The 26468-nt window shown below is 49.4% G+C and overlaps 1 protein-coding gene across 13 annotated transcripts in view; it reads left to right on the top strand.

Annotated features, from left to right (window-relative positions):
- Window positions 1-26468, top strand: part of LOC135897935 (testis-specific serine/threonine-protein kinase 3-like) — a 245996-nt gene that overhangs the window by 56301 nt on the left and 163227 nt on the right. For 9 of the 13 annotated variants that reach the window (XM_070533524.1, XM_070533522.1, XM_070533523.1 and 6 more), the window contains exon 4: window positions 14412-14638. The exons of 2 other annotated variants lie outside the window; for them this stretch is intronic. In XM_070533524.1, coding sequence (XP_070389625.1) covers window positions 14412-14638 — 227 coding nt within the window. The remainder of the gene's footprint in view (window positions 1-14411; window positions 14639-26468) is intronic. 2 more of the 13 variants (XM_070533519.1, XM_070533520.1) reach the window with 1 other exon arrangement.

Raw genomic sequence — 26468 nt, 5'->3', positions numbered from 1 at the left:
GAGCTCTGGCAGTACAGAATCTGCGTTGTGTGACCCGTGCTTTCTTGAGAACCCGGTGGTGGTGACAATTGACATATCGAAGTGGCCTAGCGCCTCGGCAGCGAAGTTCTGCGAACCGCAATGTGGCGTCGCCGTGTCCGGCTTTGCTTAACGGACATCGAGGGATGTGCTGCTCGCTGCAAGTCATGTAAATGCAACTGCGTCGACCGCCCCCTGTTCAGCGCTGAATGTGTGTTTGGTGTGCTGTTCTTGAAGCGACATAAACATAAACACATATGTGTGTCTGAAATTTTGAATTACCCGTAATACCCTTTACGACTGATAAGTGGGCTACATGGCCTGTGTGAATCAGCTACCGTATGTTGCGACGCTCTTTCGTGTGGTAGAATTATGCGTGGTGCGCGCTTATTTCTGTACTGTTGTAAAAACCATTTGTTTATTCACTCAATGCAAATGTACGGCTTCTTCGCCACATTACATTTTAGTTACGCGGTGAAGCGTACTAAAAGGGGGGGGCGCTATCAGCTAGCATAGTATGTCCACTTAGGCGACCTGAGAGGCGGCAGGTGCGCGAGTGTATAATTAAAGAACTCTTATTATGTCCAGTTACAGTGGCTCCTTTTCACTTTTAGTGTGCTTCACCGCAGTACATTGCTTAGGCTTCACCTCGAAATATTAGTGTTTGGCGAGAGAGATAATCGTAAAAAGCCTGATTATGCAACGTTTCTTTTGTAGCTTGCTACACCGCAATACAGGGGTGTAAATAAGGATCGTGCAGTAAAGCGTACTAAGAGTGGAAAGGGCACATAGGTTTACACTGTGCTATTATTTTCAATTGTGACGTAATTTGCAAGTGCATCTGTGCTCATGGTAAGCTTCATTGACAATTCTTTGTACATTACAAATTCATATTGCAGGGAAGCTTACTAAAGCACATTCGCCATTATGGTACATGTGATTCACCTTCAATGCAGGAGCACAATGCGGATTCTCGCCCCTGCTTTTGGCTGGACTGCACATACTCTGTGAGAATTGATTCATTATTCATAAGTGCACTGGTACTTTACTCTAAACTGGAGGGCTCAAGTTAATATGGAAGCACAAATTTTATTAAGGGGACAAGATGTTGCCGAGATGGTTGCAGCACAGCCTTTTTTTTTCTTCCAGGCACCTTTTCTACTTGAAGCTTCCATTGCAGTGTTTCGAGCCTCTTTGAACCAGCACATAGTGTCTATAAAAATTGGACACTGATTGGGAACATCACCTAAGTTCATGCCTATCTATAGTAAAAAGATGTAGCACGATCAGAGAAAATAAATGAAGGGGGTGGGCTGTATGTAGCAATACTAAGTGTTAAATGGTGCTTTATTCTTTCCCTTGAGTTTTCTGTTTTTGTGCTTTTTATGGATCCTCCGCAGTAACCATGCGAGTGCCGAACTTGAGCTTGTTGGTTTCGTCTCATGGTTGTTACTAACAGAATGGTGTGATAAACGAACAAGGGCTTGGAGGCATCTGTTCACCTTGCTTGCCCCATGGTGCTGCTTTAGAAGCACCGTGAGCATCCAGGCCAACTGGGAAGGGAGGTTTATTGCAATTGATTCTGAACTTTATTGCCACCAAACCAACAGTGCTCTCAATGACAGCTTTTGGACACTAGAATGCTTGCACCCAGCAAAGATTTAAGAAGGAAGCATTCAGGATGTGCAAAATGGGCTTCTGAAGCTAGCAGCATTACTGAAGGGGCTTTGCCCATCTGCACTCTTTATGGATACACAAAGATGATTTCCCCTTTTAAGAGGGATTGTTTCAGGTCGTCACATGGCAACAGTGTTGGGTGTTTAGTAGCTTGTCTTTGCCCACTGTTAATAACCTGTTTCTGCTCTAGTGCCCCTGTGAAGTGCCTACTTTTTGGACACAATGTGCTCTCCATGCATGCATGCATTTTTAGCTTGTAAAGATGTCTATTACCCCTTGCCTCAAGCTGGTTCTTGCTGATGTTACCCAAGAAGGCATTCGGGAGTATGGCAATGTACACTTACGAAACACTGTTGATACCAGTGAAACCAAATTAATGGAGCTGCTGTTCTTTTTTTGTCCACTCCATCCTTGCTAGTTACAATGAGCAATGTCCGAACAGAAGGCATATGTAAATGGTAGTGCATAGCCTGTGCACTAAGACTTGTTGGCATGTTATGACCTTAGCACAGTGTTTATATGTAAAAACCTTCTTATGTGTTGATGACTTCCTTCTCTTTATCATACTTTGCCTGATGGAGCCAGCAAGTGGGTCAACCAGATGTTCAACAGGCTTCCCACTAGTTTTCCCAGAGTCTCTTTTACCAGGGTGCTGCTCATAGATATCTGTTTTCTTGACCTTGCACTGCACTTCAACCATGGCCACACCTGCTAAACCTATAGCATGCGACCAAAAAAGTGATGTACATCATGTTGCTCCAAACTCGTGACATGTGCGACAAGGCCTTGACGAACACCCTCATTTATTTACGCCCTCATCATACTGTACGAAGCTTGGCATGATAAGTGCGAGAAATAACATCTGCTGGTTTTTCAGTGTTATTCCTGTCCAGCTTGCTGAAAGCTATCCTGAGTGTTTCAAAAGCAAATGACCACTGCTGGACAAGAAGTGCTTTATATAAGAGTCGCTATAACCACTTATGTCACACGAATTGAAGAAGGCCACTGAGCATACAGGCGGTTTACTTCATATCCAACAAGCTTGGTTCTCCCTTTGCTAGTGAGTGAACTGAACTTGCCCCGAACACATGGCCTGTGACAAACTATGTGCCAGATGCTGTGTCCCCTGCAAAGCTGAAGATATGTACGAGATCCTGACACCCTGACGGGGCTTCTACACTGGGCAGACAGGCAACTATAAAAACGACTGCCTTTACTAATATGATAATAACATGAAAACGGGCAGAAATTTCGCTATTCATTGGACCCAACTGCAGGTGCAAGCCACTGTTCCGCCAGATGTGTGTTCATAGAAACTGGAGCTATACAAATGCAGATAAAGGCAATGATGTTTGAAAGTAATAGAGTTGAACTATATTCTGCACAATCAGTGCTACCTGCAGCACTAGTACCTTATAGCCACAATTCATGGCTGCACCACCATGCAAATGCACTATTGAATTATTAACTTCTATTATATTTATGGTGGCCATATATTGCAATTACATATCCACGTTGTGTGCAATATCGTTAAATGTCGAATATGATAGCCGTTCTTAATCTGAAATGCAACAAGAGCAAACATAGGCAACAAATTGCAATTCAAAGAGACAAAAGACAACCAGTGCACAGGATAAGTGACAGACTTCCTTTTATTGAAAAAGAAATGTGACATGTGTCATGCCACCAGCAGTGGGTAGCAATCTTTCAAGCTTGGGTGACAGAGGCAAAACTTAGCAAAATGCTACAATCACGCTGTAAAAGGGCCTTGACCACAAAAAAACGACATCATATTGTACAGAATGAAAGGGCAAGACTCCATCTAAGAACAGTCTATGGCACCACATACTTGAAATTGTGTAAAATATGTTGAGCATGCCCTACCCATGAAGAAAAAGCAACAAACACAGAAAACACGCCCTAAAATGCAATGTGCAGAGTTTGAAACCAAGAAAAAACAACCCGAAAAGGGTTTCACTAAGTCTTTCAACGATTAAAATTGTCAAATTGTCTCATCATAGTTATTGCAATCATATTTATCTCATCGATGTCAAGTAGTCCAAATAAACAACACACGATCACGAGTGCTGCCACTGCCTTGTGGTGTTCCACAAGGAAGCATATTGAGCCCCTTGCTATTTAACCTGTAAATAAATGACATTGTTAACATTAATCAGAACGCCAAATTTATTATATATGCAGATGATACCAGCATACTTTTTTCTGGTAATAACATCGATAAACTTATCTCTGATTGCAATGATACCATAGTCAAACTGCAGCAATGGTCCTTATCCAATTACATGAAGATTAATGAAAATAAAACAAAAGCAGTTGTCTTCCGGCCGAAAAATAAACCTGTTCCTCCTCATGCCGATATTGTTTTAAGCTCTCACCCAGTTGACATTGTTGACCAGTTTAAATGTCTAGGTGTGATATTCACTGCCAATCTGTCCTGGGAACCACACGTGAATTTTGTATTAGCCAAACTTGCTCGAATAACCGGTGTAGTTGGTCGTCTCCGGTACGTGCTTTCTACTAAAACAAAAATATTGGTCTATAATTCTCTTTTCTATCCACACGTCAACTATTGCCACCTTGTCTGGGGCACAACTACGTTCTGTAACACACAAAAAATATTCCATATGCAAAAACGGTATCTACGCCACGTATACAATGCTCGTCATACTGCGACCACTGCAGAATTCTTTCGCAGGGCACATGTTATTACAGCTCACAAGCTATACCGCTACCGTTTGAGTGCTCGGTTTAAATATGAAGTGAAAAAAAATATTCATAGCCTCGATGCCTTGGCACATTTAGAAAGAAATGATAAATGTTACAAGACTAGACGTGGAGAAAACTGGAAGGTTGCTGTACCACGCTTGAATTCTGGTATGGAACGTTTGTGTTTCTCTCTGCCATCTCTTTTAAACTATTATCAGTCACTGAATTTTGATTTATTTAGTTGCTCCGCTGTTACACTTAGAGGCCTGTTTGCTCATTGACTAACCTGATTTCAGCTATTCTGGTGTTTGTTTTTATCTAGCTCAAGACTTTTTCTTTTCTTCTGCATTTATGAAGTGTCCTGATACGCTTATTGCTTGTTCATTCTTTTGTGTTGACTGTGTTTGATTGATCTGGCTCAGGATTTTTTTATTTTATTTATTTGCTTTGATCAAGTGTCTTGATTTGTTTATCGCTTGTTTATGATCTGGTGCTCTCTAGACGCTGCCTTATATATAGGTCTGCGGACTCGTCAAGCCGCCAAGTGGCAGCTTTTTTTCCGTAGCCCCTCCATCTGTAGCGCCTGATGGAAAATAAAGATTTGATTTGATTTGACTTCTTAATGAACCTGCACAGCTGAAAAAGAAGAAAAGCCCAAAAGCAGGGCTGCAGGAAATGTCACCGAATAAATATACTTTGCTTACGAATGATACCTGTGGTTTAGTTGTGATCTGTGTATAAACGTTTCTTGTTTAGAATGGTTTAGCGGATAGGGAAAAAATGACCAGAAGAGCACCAGGTGTATGCATAGTCTACGCACAAAAAGCCACTGCTTTATTTTTTCTCTCTACTACTGTTCATGAGTAATTAAGTGCCTTAATAGCACTGCTAACATCCTACTGCAAAACACAAAATTGGGCAAGTTGTGGCATAAAGAAAATTGCAGTTTCACTCATAATGTGAAACAATGATGCAGTAGCTGGTGAAATATGCGCAGGAAGCTTACTTCATGTAGTGTTTCTTGAAGTGAACACTTGCCAATGCAAGTCGGTAATCTCCTTAAAAAAGTAAAACAAGAGCCGTATTTATTTGCGGGAGTTGCGCCTCCCAGTGTTGAAGTGGAAAGACTTGGCTTTTCTTCCTCCTCTTTCATATCCGGACTTGGCCACTGATCTAAACCAAAACAAGCCTTTAGCTTCTTACTGCTGAATTCGTTTTGGTTTTCTCAAATCTATATTTGGGCTACCCATTGCTAGGTCTCACGCTTTGCTTGAGAAAAACAAGACACCAACAGCTTCATCCAGTAAATCTGAGAAGCCAAGCACTAGAAGAAGATTAATGAAGCAGATGCACCCAATCATTGTCACCACATATAAAAAAGAAAAGTTAACATAGGACTGCCTTTACAAGTGGGAAGGTGATGTGTAAGAACTTGAAGGTGTGGATGCCAGCTCTATATACAGTAAGCAGACATTAAGCAGGTGTTAGCCAATCATGGCACCTGTTGGCTAGATCACACTCTCCGGGATCAGTATTCACCACGACTGTACCTTCAGCAGAGTGGCTGAAATGTAGAATTGTGGACTGCCACTCTTTTGATCGTATGCTTGAATCCTCGCAGCACAATGAGAACTTTATTTGCAATATTCTAGCAAGAAATTTGGGAATTCCAGTGACAACACCAGTAGACATCAGAACAACCAGGGGAGTTAGCCCATACCAGCTATTGCTGTAAAAAAAAGAAGACTGGCATAAGCACAAGAATTGAGATGGGCATACTAAATTCCTTTGTTCTGGTAGTCGTCCACTACTTGGGTGCTATAGTTAATTATTTCCACTGTAACTGGACGTAATAAGAGTTCTTTAATTATACACGCGCACCCGCCGCCTCTCAGGTCGCCTAAGTAGACATACTATGCTGGCTGATAGCGGCCCCCTCCCACTTTCAGCACGCTTCACCGGGTAACTAAAGTGTACTGCGGCGAAGAAGCCGTACATTTGCATTGATTGAATAAACAAATGGTTTTTACAACAGTACACAAATAAGAGCGCACCATGCATCATTATACCACACGAAAGCGCGTCGCAACATACGGTAGCTGATTCACTCAGGCCGTGTAGCCCTATTATCAGTCGTAAAGGGTATTATGGGTAATTCGAAATTTCAGACACACATATGTGTTTATGTTTACGTTCGCACTCCTTACGTAATAAGGCTCCCAGAACTTCCACAATAGAAAGTAATTTACAACACACAAACGCAAAGAATACACAGATGTGTATCGTTTCCAACTCGGCCGTCAAGCAAATGACATAGAGCGCGGAAAAACGTGAACATGCTGTGTGTTAGCGTCGTAAACTTCATACTAGCAAGGAGCTAGCACACCACAATCCCGCGACAGCCGCTAATGAGACCAATACGGGAGCACATGTCTGTGAACGCGCAAACGGAGCCCCTAAGCCACTCTGCTCCTCCACCACCCCCGCTGCATGGCTGCACCACTCGTTTCAAGAACAGCACACCAAACACACATTCAGCGCTGAACAGGGGGCGGTCGACGCAGTTGCATTTACATGACTTGCAGCGAGCAGCACATCCCTCGATGTCCGTTAAGCAAAGCCGGACACGGCGACGCCACATTGCGGTTCGCAGAACTTCGCTGCCGAGACGCTAGGCCACTTCGATATGTCAATTGTCGCCACCGCCGGGTTCTCAAGAAAGCACGGGTCACACAACGCAGATTCTGTACTGCCAGAGCTCACCGAAGCCAAAGCTGCACTGCCGCACCGCCACTACTCACGGCTTTCCGCCAAGTAACACAGAACCTACAACCAACACACAAGCAACGCACGCACAACCACATGAGCAATGTTGAACAACGCGTGGTCCAGAGAACGATCACGCCCAGGATGAACACGCCATGGCGTCGCTCGGCGCCAGCATCGCGCTTTCTCAAAAATCCCTAAACGATGCTGTCCCTAGGCACCTAGGATCAGGTCACGTGAGGGATTTTTGTACGACAAATAGACGCACGCGATTTAAGCAAATGTATGGGTCACAAAGAAAAAAAATACAAGAAACGAAACTGAAATTGCAGAGATTCGGTAGCGTGGGCAGCCATCTTGGAGGCTGGTGCGTTTCGCCGATTCCGCTAGGAGCGCTGAAAGCCAAAGTCGGCCGCGGGCGCCTATGGGAATATCAGCTCTTTACGTTTACTATGTTACTCTATGGTGCACCCATGAGCTGCGCGAGCGCGTCACGAAGTGCCACCGCTGACACTTCGCTGCTACGTTCGCCCGTGGCGCAAGAGCATCCGCTACATTGGCGTGCAGATTGACTACCGCTTCAATTTCAATGCAGCCGTCTCTCACATCTTCAAGCAATCGAGGAAAGTTGCAAGTGCCACACGCTCTCTTCTCGCGCGTGGATGCGGATCTACGCCGCATCTCGCCCAGCGAGTATACAACTCTGTGGCCACGTCAAGGGCACTCTACGCCCTCCCCATCAGAAATGCCCGAGCTGCGAACTGGAACGCTATAGAGAGGCAGCACCGTGCTATGGCGCGAGAACTGTATGGTCTCCCTCGCTCCTCCAAAAGTTGGCGCGACCCTCGCTGAAGCAGGCAACTGGCCGCCATAGCTTCGTGTACGAAAGCAGGCGCTCCACCACATTGAGCGCCTACAACGTTCACCACAAGGCCAGCGGCTGGTCTGCCGACTGCGTTCCCTGCCTAACTCGGGCATGGGGAGATGCGCTACCGTGTTCTCAAAGCTCATCAGGTCGTCTCCACAGCTCGTCTCCCTCCCGTACCTCTCCAGTCTGCTCGCCGTTAACACCTTGGCACCCAGCGTCGTGTCAAAGCGCCGACGCGCGGTGTGCGCCATGAGGCATGAGATGGCCTCCCTACTCCACGAGCGACTGGAGAGCTCCTGCTTGTCTACACCGATAGCTCGGTGGCGAAGGAAGGGACCGGTGCTGCGGCTTGCACGGTGCCAGACATCTCGGAGGCACGTCAGTGTCGACTCCGCTTTGCCGCGTGGTCGACGGTATCCGAGCTCGCTGCTACCCACCTCACTGGCGACCTCCTCCAGCATCGGGGTGTCGCGGCGGCGGCTATCGTTAGTGACTCGTGTGGCGCTCTGCATGCTGGCCAAGGACTACGTCGGAGTGCCACTTGTTCTTCGCGTGTGCTGCACGCTGCGACACCTTGTCAGCCAAGGCTGCGGCCCTGCTCTCTAGTGGGCGCCGGCACACATTGGAGAGAGAGAAGTGGTTCTTGCGGGGGAAAGGAGGAAAGGCTGACACTATCTTCTGACACTATCCTTGCACCCGCAAGAGTTGCAGAAGTGTCGTCGTGGGATACTGCCTTAATGTCGTCGTGTATTCGACGACACTAAGGAGCGCTGGTAGCTCGTTGCGACCAGGAAAGATGTCTTCCTGCCATGCACAAGGAAGCCCCAGGCGGGCGAACTCCTACAGGAGACGGAGATTATGCTGCAGGTAGGCAGGACAGGCCAGTAGGAGGTGCTCGAGTGTCTCTGGGTCACTATAGGAGGCACAGGCGGCTGAGTTGATCCGGAGGTGAGGGTGGCGGGTCGCTGTCCAATAGCGACCAACTTTCAAGCGTAGCAGTAACGAGCTTTCCTTGCGTGGGAGGCCGTGCCGTGGAAGAGGCCGTGGAGCGCGGCCCAGGGATACCAGTTTGTCCGGGTGGCAGGCGATGGGTGCTAATGCATCCTGTGTCTCGTGAAATCCGCGGCCATTACAGCAGGGCTAAAAGGGACTGTGGAGGGGTGGGCACTCTTTGCAAGACTGTCTGCCTTCTCATTGCCCGGGATCCCCCCGTGCGCCGGAAGCCAGTACAGGGATAGCGAGAACCCTGCCTCCTGGAGAGCTGACAGTCTTGACGAGAGCAGTAGTGACCCCAAGGCTAGCCTTTTCAGGTCTCTGCAGGCAGACCACTCAGCAAGAGTGGCAGCCACTTGTGAGGTGTGACGAATTCCAAGGCAGAGCCGTAGTGCTGAGCGATGCTGCAGCTCCCGCTTCCGAAGGCGAGGTGGGGGTAACGCTACGAGTGGGAGAGCATACAGCAGCCGTGAGGTGGCTGCAGCCTCGAAGAGCCGCAGGGCCCACCTGGTGGTACAGCCCTGTGCACGGGCAAGAAGCGTTGAGAGTGCCTTGTGGGACCGGAGTGTCTGGCTGTACAGGGCGTTGGAAGCGGACAGCCAGGTCAGCAGGGGGTCAATACGCAGCGCCAGGTAAGTGACTGCCATGCTCCACAATATCTGGACGTCTTTTCCAGGGCGCAGCCGGGCAACTGAGCGACGGGCTACTGCTCAGGGATGAAACAGCAAGGCCTCAGTCTTCCTCTACAAGATGGTAAGGCCAATGCTGCACAAGTAAGCAGCAGTAGTGCCCTCATCCTGGCACGCGAATCGAGGCACCCTAATGGGTGCTGCACGTGTTCACTGGCTGCCGTGTACTGCTTCGAGCAGGGTGGAGCGCTCGGCGGCTGCTTGCAACACCCGGTTGCCTCCTTGTCCTCGCTCTTCGTTGCGCAGGCGTGTTTGCGGCAGCTGGACTGGTCCATCTCGTCGTTATCGGAAGGGGGGAGCGGAATCGAAGCACGGGACTCCTGTACCAGAGGGCCGTCCTCGAGACGGTCCGAGGCTACTGCATGGGCTGCCGGTGCCATGGTGTCTCTGAGTGAGGCTGTAGGCTGGGATGGAACCGCAGTGAGACCGATGGAGGTCGCCCGTTCACTGCGCCACTCTCCAACACGGTGGCGTACACATTGGGTTGCCGGGAAACGAAGTTGACTCTCTCGCCAAAGAGGCACATGGTGAGCGCTTCTCCCTCACCCACCTGGTGACAAGTTTTGACGCTGGCAAAATGGCTCTTGTACGCTGCCTCACAGTGCAACACCCCGACCAGCGCGTCGCGGCAGGAACGCCCTCCCGCCTGCTCCCGCGTGCGGGTCTCTCGTGCTGTTTGCAGTTTTCTGCTCCGCTTGCGCATCGGCTGCTACGGCACAACTGCGCGCACACAGGCTCACGGGGACCGGCAGCTCCGTGTGTAGCAACTCCGACGATGTGAAGACACTAGCGCACCTCTCGCTTCACTGCCCTTCCTTCGGGGCCGAGTTGGCAGGGCTCTGGACGACACTTACCGTCAGTACGGGGTGCCATCCAACACCCTGCAGTTACTACTCTTCCTCAATGCTCACAGTTCCATCATCAAGCGTGCATTTGCGGCATTGCTTCAATTCTGTGGCACAACAAACTTCAGAGCGCAGCTTTAGGGAGCCTAAACCGGAGCCTAAACCGCCTATAGTGGAGAAGCATACGCTTCTCCACGATATATACCTTTTATTACTATAACTTTCCACCTTCTTCCTTTCACCCCACTCTACTCTCTCTCTCTCCCTTTTTTTTACTCCCCCCTCCCCTTCCTCGTGCAGTGCTGTTGAGGTGACCTCGCCCGCGAGTCAGTTATGACGCTCCGCCTTTTTCTTCACCTTTCCTCATAAAAATCACTCACAGACACACACAGATCTTCGTGTACAATGACCCTGATGATCTCTTAGAAGTCACCGCAGCCCAGTTCCTGGTATGCGCACTGCGGCGTAAGCACTTGGCAGTTATGGTGCCTAGTTCGCATTTCCAGAGCTTTCTCAATCGTCGTTGCCTCTGCCAAGAACTCAGCTACGGTCTTCGGTGGGTTGCGGATCAGTCCGACGAGAAGTTCTTGCTTTGCACCTTGCATCAAGAAGCGGACTTCTTTCTCCTCGAAAATGTCCGGGTAGGAGTGCCGGAAAAGACGGGTCATCTCTTCCGGGAAGATGGCGATGGTCTCATTGGGTAGTTGAGCTCGGGTTTCCAGCAGAACTTCGACCCTTACTTTTTGGACAACGTTCGTGAAAATCCTCAGGAAGTTACTGCGCAACAGGTCCCACGTTGTAAGGGTGGACTCCTGGTACACGAACCAAGCCCTGGCGGCATTTTCCAAGGAGAACTACACATGGCGTAGTTTATCCTCAGAGGTACAGTTGTTGAACGTTGAGATTTTTTTGAAGGTTTCGAGCCAGCTTTCTGGTTCCTCTGACAAAGCACCACGGAAGATAGGGGCCTTCCTGGGTTGCTGAAGCATGATGGGGAACGCTGGGGCTGCCATTGTGGTTGTCAAGCTTTCCACGGTCTTCCTGGTTGTATTAGGCAGGAGTCCGTGCTCTGGGGGCAGTCCTTGCAGTCTGCGGCTAGCTCGCTGGTCTTGGGCGACGTTGGTGTTGTATTCGCGTTTCGGGCTTGGATCGCGGCTTTGCGGGGGCGTTCGGTACATGAACGTAAAGCACCTCCACCAGATATCACGTAGTAGTGACGGTGAAGAAGGCAGCAAAACTGTGATTGACGAAACTAGCGTTTTATTGGGCGAACTTCTGTCCTCAAAAGCAGGCTACACTCAAAGAACAACGATAGCGGCGAACACATGCGGCCATTGTCCAAAATCTGATCTGCCGGTCAAGCGCTTTGCTTTTTGCAGGAGCCATCGAAGATTCGAGACCAATCGCTGGTGCTGGCGTGTCCTCCAGGAAGTCCTACACCATTCGCGTCGTGCTTACATGCCATCAGATTGCACAAGGTTCGGTGAGAACAGACAGCGGATAGAAGCATTGATAACATATCAGAAACTTCCGATACATGCAGGTGCGTCGCGCGTTGAGTGATAACATTTGTTAGACGGCAAAAAGCGCTTACCCGAAAAAGATAAACAAGGCCACGTGTCAATATGACATAACTCTGAAGCGTCAACTCATATTAGCAAATGTACATGCATGTCCAAATGAGTAAGCGTATGCAAAACGCCCCTGGAACTGTTATTTTACACAGTAGCCGGTTCACGGCGGTAGTCGTAGACGTTAGCTCCCGGCTTACGCACGCGTGTAGTATCGCAACGGAATACCCCGAAACAGCGGAAGAGGTAGCGATTGCGCTTGCGCTTACCGACCCCCTCTGCGAGGTAGTTTTTAGCAACTCGCAATCTGCGGTTCGCAACTACGCGCGGGGGCGCATTTCCTTCGAAGCTATCCAGATTCTAAGGAAAGCTGGCCGACAGCACTTCGATAACACCGCGATCATATGGTTTCCAGCGCATGTCGCCACCCACACCGATGAGGGCCTCATTAACTTGAACGAGGTAGCACACCAGCTCTGCGCGACAACTGACCCGCCGCGCAGAATCGGAGACCGCCTCTTCGAGTTCGGAACTCCTGGTTCAAAACACGCGAGAACGCCTGGTCAGGTACAATGACATCACCAAGCACTACCAGCTAGGCAGGCGGTTGCTGCCCCCAACTCACCCCATGCTTAAACGTCACCAGGCAGTCATCTAGCGACAATTGAAAACACAAACATTCCCCAGTCCGGTGCGATTGCAGCACATTTTCTCCGCGCAATACCCGACTGCTCTTTACAAATTATGTCAAGAAACTAGAGCGACGCTGTCACACATGTTGTGGGAGTGTCGGGTTACATCAGCTACAATGGCAGTAGCTCCGGAGGCTCTTGCGTCGAAGTGGGCCGCCGCTCTGCGCAGCTCCAACCTCAAGACACAAGAGTGGGCTGTCCAGCAAGCCCGAGAGGCGGCGACGAGGCAAGGCCTCGAAGTCCCCTCATGGGAGACCTGAGCCCTGGTCGTCAAATTTGCCGGATTCAAAATAAAGTTGTTTCTATCCATCCACAGTAGCCGTTATATTCGATTCCGATGCATACATCACTGCTTGAGAAGTTACCGAGTTCGTACACATAAGCATCCTTTCACATTCGCGCCGTGCTCTAAAACCGCAATACGAGACCTAAAATGAGACATATAATCACCCCATTTCAATACGTGAGCAAAAGCAGCTCAGTCTTATTCAGCCTAAAATATGAATTCCTTCCTTATGTGTTTTCAGTACGTTCAACATAACGCGCCCAACTGACTTCTTGCAGGATGAAGCTAAATGCCTGCGGCTAAGTTTCTAACAAGCACTGGCGCTGCATGTAACTTGAGTGGTCGCAGATTACCCATGGGCGAAGGATACCGTAAAGCGCGCGGATTATTATAAAGGTAGCATGCCGCCTGGAATATGACGCCTTCTGTTATGTGATTCCTTATTTCAGCAGCGTTCCGCACACAGTAGACTGCCAAATTGGATAAATTCAAGAATACAAAATGCACGATAAGCACGCTCCGCATAGGCTCGGAATAATGGGCTGATAAAGAAACCATCTTATGCGTCCCATTGCCTCAGTTCTTATTCAACATACCATGGTTCTGGCGGCGTTTGCCATATTCAAAGCACATAGCGGCAAGTGACCAAATCACATGCAGTTATCGAGACGAATGGCTTTTTTGATTTACATTGAGATACGCAGCGCGCTTGCCTTGTCTGTTGTCAATCGCTTCGGCTAAACGTCGCGATGACTTCCTGGCGATAGCATGACATATACGCAGAATGTGCACGTAAGTTCGAATTACTTACCGTGGAGGATTAGCTTTTATATTCAACGGATGACGAAACATCACTGGTTGTTATGTAGGCTTCGGCCGCGAAACCAAAGACAAACTTGTGTAATCCATTTGTTGCTACACTGCATGGAACAATGTTTACGTTGTCTCATTCGTGATAAGCGATATTTTTTCAGGGAAATGAAGGAGAAACCAGACTTGACCATCACTTGTTGCTACTTATTTGGTTAGTTTCGACTGTTCGAAAATACCCAAAAGTTCATTACAGAATACGCTTCGGTAGGGTGTAGTATTAGATTCGAGTTCGTGACTGTGGTTATTCGCACATCCCTAGCAACAATGTTTCGAAGTGCGTGGTGCAGACTGCAACGATTTCTGTGGCCCCATGTTGTTGACGTATACATACGATCAGACCAAATTAGGCAAGACTGTGGTGCGTGCGCCATGACAACAGGCACAGCTGCTGCAAATTGTCTTTCAGCTGGCGAGGACAAAAAACGGAAGGAGCTGAGCGAGACATTCTGCGGCAGCGAGGCGTACGCAGCGCCCGAGATTCTGCAGGGAATCTGCTACTTGCCCAAGCTAGCCGACGTGTGGTCGCTAGGCGTTATCCTGTACGTCATGGTGACTGGACTGCTGCCGTACGAGAGCAATGGCCTCCTGCGGCAGGTGCGCCTCCAGATGACCCGCATGGTGCGTTTCCCGAAGGTGAGGCTGCCACTGGAACCAATGTGGCCGCGAAGAATTGACAACTCAAAGGAGCTCCTTGTCCTCTGATCTCGTGTTCCCCGACTGAGCGGATAGTTTTTGCATTGCTGTGATAGCAGTGCGTCAGCGAAAATACCTAAGTTCGACGGCAAAACTTTCATGTGATCAAGTAGCTCTGTAACACGAATAACATGTCAACAAGTACATGTACAAGTAGCCTACGTGGTGCAAGAGGGTGCGGAAGGGGTGAAATAACAGAATAATCTGTTTTGTTATAGTGTGTCTTTGTTCGCTTAAATTATTGTTTCAGCTCATGATATTCATTTCCTCATTTTATCCAATTATTTATATATTGCAGGCGCATTTCAGCCACCATCGCCACGAGCGAAAGTCTGCGAGGTCGCGCGCGCACAATAATGGTGGCTAGAGTATGGATTGTAAAAGGGGAGCCGCCAGGGCTTCTCTGGGGCGCTGTCGTCGTCGGCAGCGCGGAGGGTCCCCAGCGCGGCGGCCGTGCCAAAAGCACATAAATATCACAAGACCTATTCACTGCGATCCAGGATGCCATGCTACCTGGGCCAGTAAAACGTAAAGCAATTGCAATCTGTTTTTTTTTTCTAAATCCACCATTGCCCCTCGCTGATTGGCCAAAATTTTTCACGCAGCACCCATTTTGCATGTCTGTCAAGCGACGTGAGGAATCCTCAGTAACCGACACGTCAAAGTGACGTTTACGCGCAAGTTATTCATAATTACGACGAAAAAAACCTGGCGATATCTTAGAATAACGGGAAACTGCCCCGTTCCATTGGGAAACGAAAATGGCTGCCTTCTTGTTGGTGTTGGCGGCGGTGGTACATTGAACTGGACGCGGAGGCCGCGACGCATAGGGGCACCTGACGCCTCTGGTGGCGAAAGGTGTGGCGGCGCTGCAGTCGCCCACTCTTGCATGGGCCGCCTGTTGTGCGGCTCGAAAGCGCTTGACAGGTGGTGCTTCGCCCGCTTGCTATGAATGTCAGGTGCTTTTAAATTCGTGAGTGTTATAGCTCGCGTCAAAAGCAAGGAGGCCGGCGGCTGATATTGTGCGACATCGTACGTTCCTGCAGGTCTTGTTGTGCAGGGTCTCACTTAATATGCTGTTGAAATTGGTGCCAAGGGGAGAACATTCCCACAATGTAACTGCTTAATTTTAACTTCCTTTCGTTGTTACGCGGACTGAGATTTGCTGAAGCAAATCAAGCAGCGGTACTTTTTTAATGCAAGGTATTTGTTCTTGTGCCCGTTACCATAAAAATTAATGCTGTCATTGCACAAGTGCTGAAATCTATTCTAGATATCATTATTCAGCGCCCTACAGGCTCTTTGTGTCTCCCCATACTGCGTGATGCCTGTATGGCGAGCATCTACTTACAGATTACATAGACCATGGAATTGTGCCCCATTTGTGAAATGCTGTACCCATATCCCCAGTGACAATATTGCGCCTTATAGATATCCTATCAACATCCACTGCTGCGACATCGATATCCTAGGGATGTGTCGAATACAGCCTGCGAACGCCTCTCACATGACCATTTGGTCGCACTTTCGGTGTGCTGCGGACATCCGTTACATGTCCGCGAGGGACATTATGTGGACGCACTGCGTACATATTTCGGGCATATGCCGTACTGTTCACCGTAACGCAAATAACGGTCGTAGCGCACGGTGATAGATGCATTGGCAGAGCGCCCACTCGTCAAGAACACACGCATTGTGTGCACACGATACACGCGCGCACGTGTGCGGATGCGCAGTATGCTCCTCATTCTTCACGGCCTTGAGCCAAGCGCTATTGCCTTATTGAACGAATTTAGGTTTTCAAAGTAAATTGTGTCAGAAAATTCGTGTTCGACGTAAACACGAGCTGCACACATGATAGCTTCGAAATGTAATTTGAACATGCGAGAAAACATAATTATGTTACGAGGAAGGTCATGAAACTTAGCTCAATTGGGAAACAAATATTCACGTGCACGTTACAAAAGGTCCATGTGAGATAACCTTGGGACATTCGTAATAAGATATCCGAGACTGACGTCCACTAGATGTCTTATCTGTATCCGAAAGGTGCCTGGACATCGGGTCATGATTCGATGTCCTATGGACGAAGTCTTTTCACTAGTCGTTAAACTGCTCGCCAAAGCATGCTCTCCATCAAAGCGACAATGAGCTGCTGTTCCATTTCAGGGAAGCTACTGCTTGGCTTCCAGCCTCATTGTTGGGCAGTCCTCTCCTTCTGCTCATTCGTGTTTACTGTAGGGGCGCGACGGGATTTCTATAGATGAATAACAATGATTTTTTCAGAATAAGTGACTTCTGTGGGCATATGTGACTTCAATTCGTGCCTACAAATTTTCTCTGCTGCTTTCCAATTCGTGAGCCTTTCTGTTCACGTCAGGAGCAGCAAGTCCGGTTGTTCGACGTTATTCATTAGCGCGCTTTCTGTTTTCGTCTAAGGCGTCGCCTGTAATGTGCTGTTGAAAGGTGTGCCAAGGAGAGAGCGAACGTGCATCGTAACAGCTTCATTTACGCTTACTTTCGATGTTTCGGGGACTAATTACGTATAGTTCCCCTGTCACGCGGTCACTTGATTGCAATAATGTTCGACCTGATTTTGGTCACTCGAGTTCGTATAGACTGTCGTCTGCGTCCTTAAGCTATAACCTATGCAAGCTCGATCCTGGTTGCTGAATGTATAGCAGTGATCATCTTCTGTCTTGTTGAAAAAATTCAATCCGGGCGGCATTCGATTGCGATCGGAAGTGTCCATGTTCTCGACAGCGCGGCTAGGTTTCAGCGGCGTGGAGAGACGCGTTATAGTAATTTCAGAACACGCCTTAGCATCTGTGGCAAAAAAAAAAACACTACGCATTTCATTGTCTGATCGTAAGCAGGGAACAGAGACCAAATAAACGAAGTGCTTCGGGCATGAATCTGAACAAAACCTCCTGCGCGCGTCAAGCATATAGGTACTTCGCAGTGTATGCGAACGTTTTGTCTGCTGCTTTCTCAAGATTGGTTGTTTGTAGCGCCGCCGCTACTGACGACGCCGCCGGAACAACGCGGAGAGTGCCACTCCCTGCACTGCCACTTCTAGTACGCTGTAGCGACGGCTCGGCAGCTCGGCCGTGGGAGAAATGAGCCCTAGAACGCGGCTGCCATGCCAGACGACCTGTTTCGGAACTTTCGCCTAAAAATAAAGAAGAAACTGTGCGATGGCTGTTCGACGAAGTGGCAGGGGGACTCGGAGGCGTGCCAGCAACAGCGCTGTCGGTGGAGCGACAAGCGTTGTGCGCTTTGCGGTTCTTCGCCACGGGAAGTTATCAGGCCTCGGCAGGAAGCGAGGAGACGATTTGCACGACCCAGCCTGCAGTCAGCAAATGCGTGGGACTCGTGGCAGAGGCAATCGTCCACGCCGGAACCCGCAGCGATTGGATCCACTTCCCGAGGACGTCGGATGAAGTCGTGAAAGATGAGTTCCTTCGACTCGGCGCCATTCCCGGCATCATCGGATGTGGACGGTAGCCTTATCGCGGTCATCGCACCAAAGGGTGAGCAGAAGGTGGTTTTTGCGCACAACAAGGGGTATTATGCCCTAAACACCATGTTATTAAGTATCGGTCTTGCTAATTTGCCCGTCGTAGCAACGCTTGGCTGATGCTGTGCATGCTGTCGTCAGATCTGTGACGCAGGCATGAGGATTCTTGCCGTGGATGCTCTGCGAGTGGGGTCGGACCACGGCGCTTACGTATGGAAGGCTACGTAGTTGCATCGTCTGCTGCAGGAAGGACACATTGCTAATACCATCCAACACCTCCTCGGTGAGCAGAGGGAAAACCTGATACAGTTGCAATTTTGGCTGCATGCATTAAAGTGTGCTTGCGCCGCAACAGAATGCTGAAACCCGAACCGCTTATGTTATGTTTGAAGTACAGTACATAGGCGACATAAGCCCTTGAAGGGATGTCAAACTTTTTTAATGAATATCACGCGAAACAGAAAGTGATAACACACAAGTGGTGTGCCTCAAACTAATATTTATTATGTATGTGCAGTTTGAAGCACAACGCGTTTACTCTTGCCACTTTCTTTTTTGCGCTAATATTCGTTAAAGAATGCAAAACCAACTTTCCCGAACAACCATCTGGCTAGGTACTACAAATTGACATTTTACAATGCACCAGCTATTTTTATGTGTGCAGAACACAGCAGTGTCAGATGCTCAGTCTGTATATTCTTATATTACAGCATTTGTGTGGCAGGCACATGTTACATAAACCACGCTTCACTCGCGCATCCTAGTGCAGACATACGCGACTTAATACTGTATTTATGGTCATGCAGGTGGCAGCGGATACCCTGTGGAACCATGGCTATTGACATAGGCCCCAGGTCATCGTCCGACGCACAGTGCAGAAGGCATGGACAACACGGCACATGCTGCCATGCGATCTGTAGTGGCGTGGTGTTCGGGATTCTGAAGAGCCGGTTCCGCTGTCTTCAGTGGTACCTTGCACTCCACAATGAACTGGACCGTGGAGTCAGCATCGCTGCAGCATGTGCAGTGTTGCACAATCTGTGTCTTGATGAAGGTGACAGCTTGTTGCATGATATCTGTGAAGGTAGCTGCAAAAGCAGCAGTAATGATGGCAACGGTGACCCCCTCCCACAGGGAGTTCTCCGAGTCAGGGTATCGTGTAAAATGTACTTCCCTGGATGTGCTGCCCAGGATGGTGTTAGCTTATTCGGCACAACGCGGCAGCAGCACCAGCACTACCTGAGAAGGGTACGCAGGCGGATGCGCGAAAACGTCACTTTTGCTGATCTCTTCAGCATGGCACTAAAGGTGGCAAATAGGGAACCCCTCATAATTGTTGGGGACTTCAACGCCCCCAGTCGATTATGGGGCTACCACCGCGAAGAGAAACGCGGACGCAAGCTGGCGGAGCTTGCGTCTACGTTGGGCTTCACTCTTCACATGGACCCTGACAAACCCACTAGGATTGGAAACTCCGTGACTCGGGATACCTGCCCGGACCTAACATTTACTAAAAACATAAGATGCGCAGATTGTCACAATACCGAGGAAACCCTCGGTAGCGACCACTGCATTCTCACGGCCACAATTCGCACTTCACCCCTCACTCGTCCTCACCACAGGGCAACCCTTCCAGACTGGACAAAATTTCGTTCCAACTGCAACAACCCACAACCTATAGTGAAACAGGGGTACACCACCTGATCCCAGCAGCTAATCATGCAACTCACAAACACTGAACAGCTGGTTCAGCTCTCTGAGGGGAATCCGGCGGTGGACAACCACCTCCTTCACCTCTGGGAAGCCCGGCACAGCTTTGTCCGCCGATGGCGCCGGCAAAAGCACAACCGTAAACTCGGAATTCGCATCGCCGAACTCGCCCAGCAGGTGGCAGAGTACGCGGCCCAGCTCGCCGACTCCAAATGGGTAGACCGATGCAATACGGCCGCTCGACAAATGCCGAACCGGAGTACATGGCGTCTTTTCCGCGCCCTAATTGATCCTACGAAACCCGGACAGAAACCCATAAACACCTCCAGCGAGCGATCCACAACTTTAACGGAGACACGGCCGCACTGGCTATCTCCCTCAGAGAGAAATATCTCTCCACACACCAGGATGCCTGAGGTCACGCGTAGTCATATGCAGGCTCTGAGAACGCTGAGCTGGATCGACCGTTCCAGCTTCATGACCTCAAAGCGGCACTTGCCAAAATGAAACGAGGCAGGGATATCCGGGCAGGGATAAGGTAACGGTAAAGCTTCTAGCCAACCTCCCCGACCCAGCCTATGAGCAGCTCCTCACTTACTTTAATGCAATCTGGCAAGGTGACACCCCTCTTCCCATTGACTGGAAAACGGCGTTGGTCGCCTTCATCCCTAAACCAGGAAAAGCCATAAACACAGACAATCTCCGGCCCACCTCCCTCACCTCTTGTGTGGGAAAGCTGATGGAGTCTATGGTACGGGATAGATTGTCCACCGATCTAGAAACCCAACACATCTTTGCAGACACCATGTACGGCTTCCGCCCACACAGGTCCACGCAGGATGTCTTACCACAACTTCATACGGAGATTCTCGAGCCAGTCGAACACCCTAGTGACGGTAAGGTAGTCCTTGCGCTAGAACTAAAGGGTGCCTTCGATAACGTCACGCACGAAATCATCCTAACCCACTTATCCCAGGTAGACTGTGGATTCAACACCTTCAACTACATTAAACAATTCCTCACAGACCGCCAAACCTTTATCCGGGTACAAGACACGGACACGGAGTACACGGATTACCGGAGATACGGAGTACCGTACCAGCTCGGTACGCGAGGTACCCTGCAGGGAGTGGTACTCTCACCACTCCTTTTCAATCTGGCCATGATGAAGCTTCCTGCCCTACTGGGTGAGGTCCCAGGCGTGCAGCATGCTCTGTACGCCGATGACATCACATTGTGGACTACTCACGGATTGGTTGGAGCAATCGAAGCCAACCTGCAGCATGCGGCGGCTATTGTGGACGAATATGCCCGACGATGCGGCCTGGAATGCTCCCCGACCAAATCGGAATTTGTGCACTTACAACCCAACCCGAAGTGCACCACTAAACTCAACCTATCCCTATGTACAGGCCCCATTTCGGAACGCGACGAGATCCGAGTTTTGGGCCTTTGCGTGCATAGGAACCGCCAAATTGATACCAGTCTTCAAAAGCTCCGTAAGTGGGTCGTATGATTCGCAGGGTATCCAATAAAAAGGGGGGCTTGCGATGCAAAGACGCTTTGCGGCTAGCGAACGCATTCGTAACCAGCCGAATACTCTACTCGGCGCCCTGTCTCCACCTACGCAAATGCGATAAAAATGCCCTCGAGGTGATTTTACGCAAAATCTATAAGAGAGCCCTCGATCTTCCCATAACTACGTCCAACAAACATCTCCTCGAATTGGGGATGACGAATAGTTTTGGGGAACTACGCGAGGCTCATCTTAACAATCAATTCTTGTGGTTGAGCAAAACACCAGCGGGAAGCCGCCTCTTGTCCTGCTTGCACATCCGATATATAACCCACATGGAACCCAGAGTCTCACTGCCAGACGCATGGCGTCTCACCTTACAGGTAAACCCTCTCCCTTATAACGTGACACGAGATACTCACGAGGGCCGCCGCCAAGCGCGCGCTACAAGGATCACCAGAACATATGGAGATCGCCCGGGAGTATTCTATACGGACGCTGCCAGCCCTCACCACGGGGGTTGGTTTACGGCGGCAGTCGTCCATCAAAACACACCCGTTAATGGTCTCACTTTCCGGGCCCCCAATATTACTTGCGCGGAGGAGGTGGCCATCGCACTTACTGTCGCAGATCCAGCGTCTCGGGTCATCATCACTGATTCGAGGGGTGCTTGCCGCAATATAGAACAAGGCCAAATCTCATAATGTGCCTTCCAAATCCTTAAGAAATGTGAGCACCAGGGATTCCAACCCCGGCGCTCCATTATTTGGGCCCCAGCTCATCAGGGAACAGAGGGGAACGATGTAGCCGACGCTACAGCCCGCGCGCTTCATTTCCGGGCGTCGCCTCTATCACCCGTCGACGAGGTCCTTGAATTCAAACCGGCAATCGCCTTTAAAGAAATCATACAGCTGTATCAGCTTAATCACGGCCGATACTTCCCCCCTTGCAAAGGCCTCAATAAGACGGAGGAGCGCTGGCATCTCCGTCTCTACACGAACACAGTACTGTCCCCGGCGGTGCTGAAACACTTCGACCCGGCATTATTCGGGCGAGTGCCCGCACTGTGGGGAGGTGTTTGCGGACACATACCACATGGTGTGGGCATGCCCCTCCAACCCTGCTTTTCCCCCAAATCCCCACCCTACCCGAGAGGACTGGGAGGCCACCCTGCTCGGCTGCTCAACCCTCCAGGAACAACGTGCCCTGGTGGCCCGAGCCAAAGCCGCTGCAGAATCCACGGGGGTCCCGGACTAGGGACCGCCCCCTAGACTTTGTAAGGGCTGGACCCTTAGGACTCAGCTCACAGCTATCTTGTAAATAGAAGAAATAAAGTTTGTAACCACCACCACCAACCAGCAGTACCCACAGTAAGCTGCTGTCAGCGCTGCATAACTGCCTGCAGGGTCAGGCACATATGCCTAATAGAAAGAAGGAAACAAACGTGACGGTGTTTCGGCAATTAGTGAATGCTGTGCTGTTTCTTATCACATCTGCTAAGGTATCACCAGTGTTTTCACGTAGCCTGTGTCAATTAGCTCTCGCAACTGGAGATAATTCTCTGCGACACAGAGCCCATACCACTACTCGCGGTTAAAATAATAATACCGTGCACGATGCGCTCGCTTCGATCAGAAAAGGGGGCATCTCGGTAGGTACATAAGGCAGCGCGCTTCGCAAATTCCTGCAAATCATTATGTAAATATTACAGGCCTAAAAACTTCTTTGATTTGTCCGCGAGAAATGTGTTTTATTCGCAAAAAAACTTGCAAAGAAAAAGCGAAAAAATATCCCGCATATTTTGTGTAGTTCCTGGCTCCGTCCCGCCATACTGCCTCTTCTAGGCACTATAACGCTAGGGAGGAAAGCGGGGAAGCAGCGTGCCGCCTGTTCGTATGCACTGTGTTCTCGCCGCTTAGTTCGTGTTGAGGCGAGAGGCAGCGCGAAGGTCAATTCGCTCGCTGCTGCTGCAGCGCTTTCTAACTCCAGCGTTTACACAGTGAGAGTGCGCGGAAAGTGAGTGAGATATGTTCATGTTTGCTTGTGCGCGCATGACGCTTAACGGTGTGACATTGTACTACGCCATCGCTGGATCATGCTGGAGGCTTCTGGCGAACCTCTGTTACCCATTGCCGAGGAGAAAGGTGTTGATCAACGCACACAAGAATGAAGTCGGATGAATTCGAGTACAACCGGCTTACATCCAAGGAAGGTCAAGATCGTTGTTCACCGGGTAAATCCCAGGTCAACATGTACCATATCCCTATGGCCGGTGGTCTTTGGTGCGCCGCCGTAATCCAACTACTTGGAGGCCTTGGTATGGGACTACGTCCATGTGAGAGAGTTCAGTTACGGCGCTGTTAGGGCCGGGGTCTGGTGGCGCATCCCTGCAATCCAGCTTACAGGAGCTTACAGCGCGGGAGTCGGTTCTTGTAAGTCGATCTTGGGAAAAGTCCGGCGACCATTCATGGTCCAGAGGTGCCTGAACGATGCGGATGGTTGCGTATCCGTGTAATCCAGCTTAGGTGGAGTCGCTGCCTCTGCACGAGAGCTCTCCCCACCTCCTAGAGGTGCGTCACGGGCAACGTGCGGGTGGCTTCGCATGCTCGCGCGGCCAAGAGGGGGAACTCGTGCTGAATGCTTGGATTCGGAGGGCTGCAGCAGTGCAAGGGGGAAAACAACGCGGTGCCTCACACGCAAGGGCGCCCAGCAAATTCGCGTGGGTCATCAGCGCCTTCCTGCAATCCCGGTGCTGTGGAATGTGCCTTCGTAGGAAGAACTGGTTCTGTCTGCAAAAGCAGTGGACGACGGCTAAAAAAGGGGGTTGAGTTGTCCGACGTTGCAAGTGGTAGTGCTGTGACAGTGCTGCTGCGATAGGAGTTTGGGAAGGTTGCATGGTGACGTGGCGGCGCCCGAACAACTGGGTCAGCGTAACTCAGGAGGGACGGCGGTATCAGCACCCATGCCTGACCAGGAGGGGGGGGGGGGTAGGGAGGAAAGGCGTCTCTGCATTCTGTGCGGTCCAACCGATGCCTGTATCCAGACGCTTGAAATTGGTGAAACCTGCACTGGGGGCGACGAAGGGTTACCGGAACAACGACTCGTAAAAACCTTGCATTCCTGTCGAGGCTAAGACAATTCTAAGCCCAACTTTGTTCAAGAGTTTTCGGGCTGCACCCACTTCACATGCCTGTCCGCGACGTCACAAAACAGCAGACTCACCGTGTCAAAGTGATGTGTATGCGTAAAAAAAAAAGAACTTATTAGGCCGAACAAAACTGAGTTTTCTTCTCAATAGCCCCAGGCTTCCCCATTCTGAAGGGAATAAAAGATTGCTGCCATGGATAGCCCAGGCACTCGCTACTCGAACCTGCCGGAGAGCACGGATCATTGGCGTATAATAAAACTTCTTACATGGCCGTGTAGCATTTTAGAGCAGGCTCGCCACGTTTACGACCTTGTTCTGCCAACTCTTCTTTGCTGAGGATGCGTTTTAGCGTCATTCTCGAGCTTTCATTGCATGCCGCCGCAATTTTCGACCAGCCACCAAAAGCTAAGTAAGGGTAAGTGGACCAATCGCAGACGCTGGCTCCACCCTCTTCATCCGGTTATCGATTTTCAGTGCAGGGGCTCGGTCCTATCGATTCCCTCTCCACTCAATAAATAACGCGCAAGTTATGCCCCTCTTTATAAAAACAGATCCTATTCAACTATTAGAACATTGTTCCTTCCTTGGTATCAAGCTTGATTCCCGCTTAGATTTAATTTGCATATTAATGAGCTACAGCGGAAAATTTCCTATGGTATTAGGTTATTACTAAAAGCTTGATGTTGCTTTGACTTGACTACTTTGGTCACCTAATATTATGCCTTCATTCACAGTCATCTAAGTTATTGTATTGCTTCCCGGGGTCAAACATACAACTGTTACCTTTCTTCCCTCCAACATGTACGGAATCAAACCATTCGCATTCTCACCTCGAGCAGCCGACGTTCACATGTTACTGAACTGTACCGGGAACTGCACATACTAAATATGGACAATCCTATCAAATTTAATGTCTGCACAGTTGCTTATCAAGCAGTTAAAGACCATAACCTTCTCAATACAAAGTTACAAAGTACAAAGTTTTCTACGTCCTTGAAACAGCCAGACCAGTATTATTTCATAAGCAATGTTTCCTTTGATTTTTTAATGCCTAGGTGGCCGGACCACCCATTTCCATGACAGAGACTCAAAAGGTCCTCCTTGTACTTAGTAGGTACGCCTAACTGATCTAAAATCCTACCCTTTCGATCTCTGTAGTGCCGATACAACAATCCTCCCCTCTCATGTATCGTCACGTGGGGCCTAGCAATGCCTTCTTTAGCTATGTGTTGTAATTTAGCTAAGCTCTCGTCATTCTTTTGCTCGGCTGCTAGTGACTCTCTATCCACACGTAAGAGCTGATCAAAGTTCTTTGAGGCCGGTGATAATAACGTCCCTGTCTCGCTTGCGATTGCGTCAGCTTGCTCTTCCTGCAGGCTTGAACATTGACACTCTAGTGATACTCTCTCATTGAGCTGGTCAGCTGCCAGACTCTCCTCAACTGTTTTTTTGTCCCCCGGGTCTAACTCGGATTCGGGTATTGAAGTTATCCCTTTTTCTGCTTCCGCTGGAGCAGCTTGTGCATTTTCAGCCGAAAGCGACGTGATTTTACGAGCTTGGCCTCTGGTCAATGCCTGTACTATGCCCTCTCCCAGTTGAAGCCATTTTTCACGCAGTAACCGATTTTAACGATTCGAAAAAATGTAAGGATACTGCAGCGACAGAAATTTGGAAACTGCAGCCTTGGTCTCTAGCTCCCCGAATGGTCCACTGGTTTTGACTTTGACCATGGGCAAGACACACACTGTGTTCTTCTACAACCTGTTTTATCCATGCTATTTCTCCGATGAAGTCATCTACCATCACGTAAGACGGATGGACAATGTCCATCGTGGCGGCACTTTCTCTTAGCACCCGGCATGGTTTGCCATTAACT

The sequence above is a fragment of the Dermacentor albipictus genome, chromosome 2 (genome assembly GCF_038994185.2).
Source record: "Dermacentor albipictus isolate Rhodes 1998 colony chromosome 2, USDA_Dalb.pri_finalv2, whole genome shotgun sequence".
NCBI classification, from domain to species: domain Eukaryota; kingdom Metazoa; phylum Arthropoda; class Arachnida; order Ixodida; family Ixodidae; genus Dermacentor; species Dermacentor albipictus.
This window is presented reverse-complemented; position numbering and strand designations above follow the sequence as displayed.